General features: G+C 51.9%; 2 protein-coding genes across 2 annotated transcripts; both read left to right on the top strand.

Moving 5' to 3' along the window:
* Positions 1-3210, top strand: LOC122373128. The gene is made up of 2 exons (XM_043350919.1): positions 1-75; positions 1469-3210. Exons 1-2 carry the CDS (start codon positions 52-54, stop codon positions 2954-2956), a joined length of 1512 nt encoding a protein of 503 aa, XP_043206854.1. The 5' UTR covers positions 1-51; the 3' UTR covers positions 2957-3210.
* On the top strand, positions 2843-7944 carry LOC122373124 (probable Xaa-Pro aminopeptidase P; the record flags this gene model as incomplete). Its single annotated transcript, XM_043350909.1, has 6 exons — positions 2843-4014; positions 4636-4756; positions 5245-5338; positions 6344-6520; positions 7470-7584; positions 7832-7944. Coding segments are annotated over exons 1-6 (654 nt in total), but the record flags the coding sequence as incomplete, so codon positions are not given.
* Between the last annotated feature and the right edge of the window lie 281 nt (positions 7945-8225).

Below are 8225 nucleotides of genomic sequence, written 5' to 3'. Positions count from 1 at the left end.
GCGTGAATAGCCGTGTCGCCCCCCTGGTCCCTTTAAGGAAACCAAACGTTTATGGGTGAAACGTTTGGGAAAGGGGTGAGTATCTTTATTTGTGTTTTCTAGCGCTTCGCAAATTAAAGAAGCCAAAAATGTTAAATTGCTGTCTGCAGTTTTTCTCAAGGTTTTTCTTCAGCACTCATCATCATCGGTAATTCATTTCCAGTTCAAAGATAGGCATTGGCGTCATTGTGATGGCCATGGGTGCTGTTTTCACAGTATTTTTCATTACTCACAGTTTTTAAAAGAATTATCGTCTGAATGGCTATGTACAGCCCTCTGCACACTGCGTGGTAGGTATTCTTTTTTCGACAAAACCGATAATATCTCAAAGGATATGTTATCAGTCGGTCAGAACTCATTGCACATAGATGCGCCTTGCTCCATTCCTTCTATTGGGTCTATCACTAAACAAAGTATACGCCTTGTGTGGCAACAAAATGCCAAAGTTTGTTTTGGGGATAAATATAAACTTTTGCGTTTTTTTGCCAAATTGGATTGAAAATGTACACCATGATAAGCCCAATCTAAGGCGCGGAGTCTCGCGCGTCCTGCTGTTGCGATTTCCGAGTGACCGATAGCATAGTATTCGAGTTATTCTCGGTTTTGTCGAAAAAAGAATACCTACCACGCAGTGTGCAGAGGGCTGTACTATGTTCATATGGGTGCAAACTGCAAGTTCCTGTTGAACCCAGGGGGATTTGTTACGTAGCACCTCAGACCTGGCTGATAACCTACATCCGGCATCTGCATAACCACCCTTGATCACCAATTTATTTTGACCAATAAGATGTTGAATTTCAAACTGAAAGCATTCTTTAAATTAGCTACCACCTAGGTATTATTTTATTTTGGTAATTGGTTGTTACCACTTACCATGTATCAAAAGTAGGAGGCAGTAATGGGTGCTTGCAGATGTTAGAGCCTAGTCTAGTTGTCACTTGCTAGGCTCTGTCATAATTAGGCTTTATTTTTTTTATCAAACTGTTAAGCTTTTAATTGACTTGGCATGCTGCATTGACATAACACAACTGTGACATTTGTGGCTTGGCGACAAGATGCCAGTGTCTTTGCCAGATATTGCCAGGTTTAGCATACCTACCACAACTAAATGATGGCAGTGTCCAGTCCTAATGTATGTCAAAGGGGGTGCATGCTCCGAGCCTCAGCCCCCCCCCAAATCCACTGCAGTAGGTTGTGCTGCCAGCCAGGCACCTTATCAACTAGGCCTCAAAGAGGGCATTACCTAATATGAACACGATAAATGAATGAAAAATTGAAAAAAATACTTTAAATTTAGTTGAGGATCAATCCCCTGTTCCCCTAGTTCAACAGCTCTATTTTTTTCAACAAGTGTGCAGCAAATGTTCAATTGTATGCACTTAGTGCTGGTGCTGAGTCAGGCTGACATCAGCTATGTTATTGTTCCCAGGCTCGGTGTCACCAGTATTTAACCACAATGGACATCTCTGAGATAATCAGTGATGTTCCTCTGTGGAACCTCGTGCAGCTGGCTCCTCTGCCAGAGATATTCCTGAACTACTCTGCTGAAGAGCTGTCTGCCATCCGCCCGCTATGTGCCGGCGTGTCTGTGGAGCTCGGCGAGCGGCTGGCCACGGACCTACAGGCGCTCACTAACGAGCTCCACTTGCTGCGCTCGGTGTCCTACCGCGTCGGCAACCAGTTCTCCAATTGCCGCGCCTTCCGCGTGGTCGGCGCCGTCTCGGGCTGCGGCCGGCGGCTGCGCCAGCTGGCCGACCCCGGCTGGCTGTCGGGCCGCGTGGCGGCGCTGGCGCGGCCCGCCGGCGGCTCCCTGCCCTCCCGCCAGATGGCACAACACCTGCTGGTGACCTGTCAGCGCGCGGGCCGCCTGCTGAGTCGGCTGGCCGAGCTGGCCGAGCGCGCCGCGCGCCTCTGGCTGCAGTGGCTGCGGCTCGGCCACCAGGCGCAGCTGGCTGTGGCCTTCCTCGGTCTGCTGGGACGCGTCTGGACGCTCAGCGGCGCCGTCCGCGGCCGGCTCAGTCAGCTGTTCGCCGCTGTCCGGCCGCTGGAGGGCCACCTGCTCGCCACGCCGGTCTCCTGGCCACACGATCCCCTACCAGACTGTCTCTGGGGCTGGCTCGGTCTGCCGGTCGGCGGTGACGGCGAGGCGGTCGTACCGGCCGGCCGGGGGTCGTCACGCGCTGCTCGGCGTCACGATCCCAGTACACCGTTCGAGGATCAGAGCCGGGAGATAGTCGTGTCGCTACTGCCGGTCGAAGCCGGCGGCTGTCTGCAGAGGACCTTCGCTGAGCCCGCTCCGAGTGAGGAAACTAATACCTGCAGCATCGAGGCAGTAGTCAGCAGCCCCCGCCCGACCAATGACTCTACGCCGATCGGTACTTTCGGAGAACGGGCAGCGAGCGGCGGACAGGCGCATCACGAGGACCTGGGCGAGCTGGTGGACTGCAGCGACATCTATAACTCCCCGGCGCTGGGGGACGGGGACGGAGAAGCAGCACTGCCTGTCGAGACACACCCCGTAGGTGATGTAGCGCTAACGGAACCAGCTACCATTTCTGACGGGGACAGAAAGCTGTACAGGAGACTGGTCAAGGTGACGCGACGCTGGGGCTCGCCAGAAGAGGTGGCTGAGTTTATTAGCGAGGAGACGGCGGCGCGGAAAGTGAAAAGGAAGAAGTGTGTCACGGCGAGACTCACCCAGGCGCAGTGGAAGGCGGTGAAACGGGGCCTGCAGGAGCGCTGCGCGAACTGGAGTCAGAGTCAGACTGAGGGCGATCTTGTCGGGGAGGAGAAATGGGCGAAACGGGCGAAACTGTTTGTGAAAACGTGGTCCATGTTTCCCGATTGCGAAGGGAAGAAACCAGCGGACTGGGCGGAGTTTTTGGAACGGGTGAAAGAAAAACGGGCGCCTTGCTGAAAATCGTGCGCTTTTGATAAATTGAAGAGCGTTACTGTTGGATCTCTTCAGGTGCCTATTAGTGCATTGTTTCGATCGTTCTGTGAGTCTTTGGGAGAATGTATCAGGAATGTATTGCGCTGTAATGAGTTACAGCTCGTAGAATTTATGACCAAGCATCTCGCTGCCCGAATTCGTTTTTATACCTGTGAACGGCAACCCACAGATGCCAATGCAAGTTGATCTTGATGAATGAATGAACAATGTGCATTATTTGTCAAGGGCTGTAGAATCGATGGGAAATATCTCTGCACTTAGGCATGCGCATCGTATGCGATATCACTGAACTGTGGCAACTTTGAGTAAGCACATGAAAGACAAACGTTTTGTTGAATGCAAATCACTTGAGGCCAGTTAGACTGCACGGACGTCACGACTGATGGTAAGCCATTCAATTGCATGTAAGCACAAAGCTCTATCAGCATAGAAACACTGCGGCAAATGCAGCGCTTCTCACCTGCAGCTGTCATATAAAACGTCGATAATTTAGATATGCTTCCAATACCGACATCGGTTGTCCTGAGCTGCCAGTAATGGCAGGTTAATGTGAGACGGGCGTGTGTATATTGACGAGGTGGTCGGTACTCGGCAGTACCCCGGTAATATGTAACCGTTCTGTCGATATTTTCCTCGGTGAAATCCATACCCGTGCTGTATCCCTCCCCATTCCTCATCCTGCACAGGTCTTGGAAGCTTGGAATCTCGAGGAATATTGCGCAGGACACCCTCACATACACTACGGAGGCCATTGAACCTGGAACGGGACGGCGCCACTGACGTGACCGCGGACTAGCCGCCATGGCTGCACCGGCCGGCTGGCCAAGGTCGAGCCCGTGTCCGCTGCGAAGGCCGCGCTCGCCCGGCAGAGGCGCGCGGCAGTCCCGGCCGCCCGGCCCGGCGCGGTGCGGTCACAACATGGCAGACCAGTGAGCGCCGGGCGGCGGCCGCGGGTGGAGGGCGGGGACGTGAGCGGTGAACTGACAACATGAGGGCTCTCGGCGTCGCCGTGCTGCTCTGCGGTGAGTGATGGGTTTTACCTGTTTAATTGTCTGTGAATTGTCCCATTTGCCACTATTGTGCGAGGAGCAGTTTCGTATGTAGTCTTTAAAAGGCCATTAAACTGCTTTCATATTGTGCGATATTCGTAGTAACTTTTGAGATTCATCCGGGGTTATGGGCATAAGTAACCCCCTATATCAGCCGACCGGGCTAATGTAGCGCTTCTGTGTCAACCCAGCTCACCCCATGATCATTGTTTATATCCGAGCATGAGCACACGCCTGTCAACAAGCCATGGCCGCAGCAGCACGTGAGCTGCCACGTCGCATCTCGGATGTACGGAAAGTCCATTTCCAGCAACTGCGCGATAGCTCGGCCGATTGTACACGTGGAACATGATCGTGCCTTGTCCGCTGTCGGGTATTGGATAAGTCCGGCCTTGCTCACATGTGACACCGCATGTGAACATGCTTAGTGCTTACCTGTATTCGTAGATCGTATTGCTATGGCATCTAAACATCGTTTCATCACGCTGCTCTGTATTATTCGCGGAGCTAGTTCGTCCGGACAGAAAAGGGGTCATACATATTCCCGCTCCACAAACGAGGCCTGCTGTAGGCTGACGCTGTTCGTGCCCGCAGGCTCGCTGCTGGCGGCGGTGACCTGTCTGGACAGTAACGGTCACCCGGACCTGGCCGAGAGACCGACATGCGGCACACAGAGCGGACCTGGGCCCAAAACACGGGTCAGCACCACAGAACGGTGAGTCAGGTCACACGCGGCCGTCATAGCGCTGCAGCGGTCATCTCAAAGCCGAGGTCAAGATCGTGGAAAGGTCACGCGGCCTCGGGTCACTGCCTCACAGGGACTGACCAGCTGCAACTGTTGACTGACCGACTGTGATATGTGCTTACCTGCCATACCTACCTATTCATATTGTATCATCATCCTATATTGCTCGGAACACCTATTCAAACCCGACTACGGTATTGCGGCGTCGCGTGTGTTACATTTTACTTGTGACGCCGGTACCTGATATCAGCTCCATTTTATCGCGATCTACAATAATGCTGTATAATGCTCTGTATGTAGGTAAGGTGAGCTAACACGGTAGATGAACCGTACCTTTTTAGGTGATCTCATGTAACCGTGCCTCTTCCTCCCTCTTTACGCCTGCAGGCTGGCCGGCCTCAGGTCACTGCTGGCTGACCCGGTGTGCGAGTCGCACTGACTCTATGCTCTCGCTGCAGGCTGGCCGGCCTCAGGTCACTGCTGGCTGAGCCGGTGGGTGACGCGTATCAGATTCTGGACGCCTACATTGTCCCTATGGACGACGAACACCAGGTAAGGTAAACGAGGCGGAACAGGGAATCGTTCTTAATGAAACAATTATGGCTTTTTGCTTTTATCGTATGATATTACACTAGCATTTCTTCACTGGTCACTGGTCACTGGTCGATGACAGCAAGATACACATTATCACTGACTGATTATAGTACCTTTAACGATCTTCACTTCACCTGATGCCGTACAGTATATCACGCACTGGGGTTTGGCTTCGCAAAACAGTTAACTTACATAAGCGTGATACCGCAAAATAGATTACCTTTTAGAGACGTGGCACCGCATGTATCAATTCCAAGGTTTGGCACGCACCAGTTTGGTAGATGTTTCTTCTCGGCCTCTGAATCATAATCAGGAGAGCTCGATCCGGACGGGAGGACCGGTTGTAACACATTCCTATCCGTTATCTATTCACTACCCGCAACGCAGTACCCAAAGGTTACAGTGTCTCTGGGTCACGGATACATACTGAATTACCATCAACTCTCACCCATGACAGGACTCCCAGAGTCACTGTTCATATGTATTTTCACCGAAGCAGCTGTTGCGGCGGGGACCGATGCAGTGCAGTATGAAAGGCGGCGAAAGTCACTCGCAGCGGATGACGAATGGACTGCGCAGTACTCTTCACTCATGGGAACGCTTTCCAATTACTGCTAGCAGCGTGGATTTTCCACGGCTGCAGTGACTGGATAGGTTTTGCACGACTGTCGCTGCCAGTCGTACTGAACAGACAACACTTGCGCAATAGTCATGTACGGATTGACACTCGTTTATGAAACGCAACGGCGTAATTCGAAGACATTCCATCACCTTTTTTTAAATATACACTTATTACACTCAGATCACCTTATCACATTCACAGTCATCCGACATCATCCACTCCGCTGATGCGCCAACAGTGGCTCATCAGTTGCTGCATCAGCCGCATCAGCTGGCACATTCCATCACCATTGTTTTCTGTGCCTTCTCCCCAGCAATGTCCCTATCTCTCTGTGCCCACAGACGGAGTACATCGCGCCACAGGACCGGTTCATCAAGTTCATCTCGGGCTTCAGCGGCTCGGCGGCGCTGGTGGCGGTGACGGCCGTGCGCGCCGCGCTCTGGACCGATGGACGCTACTTCCTGCAGGCCGAGGACCAGCTCGACTGTAACTGGTACCTCATGAAGGAGGACACTGGCGTGAGTACGGAGTAGGCGGCCAGTCGGCTGAGTAGTACAGAGCAGTCGACAACGAGACAGGGGTGTACGGAAGGGATAGGGGATGGCTGCTAACTGGTGTCTGGCAATTATCAGCAGTGTGCCCGTTATCGAAATATCAATGCTCTGTATCTGTCTTAGAACGTTCGATTATGTCGACGTAAGACAACGTTGCATACTTTCGTCAGCCCGAATAATCATGCTTTTAAAATAACGACCTTTAAATCACGTATGCAGTTGTTCTTTCGGTCGAATGATTAAATTTTGAGTGTACGACCTTCATTAAAGTTCGTAGTCTTTAAAAAGCGTTATAAGGTACAGATCAAACCATGTGTTGCTTCAAAGTCAATGGAGAGCTTCGTCCTTGACTATCCAACCCGGCGTTCGGTCCTGGTGCCTGCCTGGCGTGCCTAGTGCGTGCCTGCCATCTCGCACGGAGCCAGACACCTTTTCAGTGTATCATTATTCACCTGCGCAGCGTGCGTCTCCGCCCCAAGGCTGAGACACGGCCGTAGCGGACTGACGCAGTTCTGTGTGACTCATGCAATGACCTCCGGCTGCGTGGAGCTTCCTCTGCAGTCAAACCATACAGTCAAACTGAGTTGTTATTCAAAGGTAGTTACGGTCACGGAAGTGGAAGCCTTGTATGGAAATTGGAAAGTGAATGACGAGGCGACATGTGACTAGAGTCCGTGCACACTTCATTGGTAGCATTTGTGCCGCGCAGCTCTGACGGTGCTCTCCCGGTCTCTCTCTCTCTCTCTCTCTCTCTCTCTCTCTCCTCTCTCTCTCTCTCTCTCCTCTCTCTCTCTCTCTCTCTCCTCTCTCTCTCTCTCTCCTCTCTCCCTCTCTCTCTCTCTCTCTCCTCTCTCCCTCTCTCTCTCTCTCTCTCTCTCTCTCTCTCTCTCTCTCTCTCTCTCCTCTCTCCCAGGCCCCGGAGCTGGCCGAGTGGCTGACCGGACAGCTAAAACCCGGCGCCAGGGTCGGCTCCGATCCCAAACGGATGGCCGCCCTCCGCTGGATCGAACTCAGCGAAAAACTCAAAGGTAGGTGACATCAATCATAGACCTCTGTATACCTTCATTGGCCTGGCATACACTCTGTTTACAGAGTACACAGAGGTCTATGCAGCAACGAATGTCGGGGCATTAGTTTCCTGAAAGGTCGAACGATTCTTTTCGTTCACATTGTTTTCATTATTTTTTCATGTTATGTGTCATCGAAAGATTTCATTGTCATTTTTCTTTTTTTACGTTTTGTGTCGCCGTAACACCATATTCTGTCCGGTTACAGCCGAGTCCATAGATCTGGTGTCCGTTGAGATCAATCTGATTGAGCACCTGTGGACCGAGGGCCGGCCGGTGGCCAGGATGAGCCCATCACCGTTCACCCGCTCGAGTTCGCCGGTAAGACTGCATCTCACACCGATTTGTTACTGATTGATCATAATGACTTTAGGATCGCCGATATCTTACTAACCTCGCTCGACGCTCACGCTTCCCTGCCTATTTTGTGTGAACTTCAGTCGGCGATTCTCAAGGCAGCTGAGCCTCAATATAGGACTTTTTGTTTGCAACAGTTGCACATGGTGTTGTTTTCGGAGCATTTTTGCTTTCTCCAAAGTAAACATAATTACTTTGTGCTAAAAAGAATGTTGCTTTGGCATGTGTAAGACACATTACAATGT

The sequence above is a fragment of the Amphibalanus amphitrite genome, unplaced genomic scaffold (assembly GCF_019059575.1).
Source record: "Amphibalanus amphitrite isolate SeventyFive unplaced genomic scaffold, NRLGWU_Aamphi_draft 001448F_arrow, whole genome shotgun sequence".
NCBI classification, from domain to species: Eukaryota; Metazoa; Arthropoda; class Thecostraca; order Balanomorpha; family Balanidae; genus Amphibalanus; species Amphibalanus amphitrite.
Note: the sequence above shows the minus strand (reverse complement) of the source record. Positions and strands in the feature narration are given on the sequence as shown.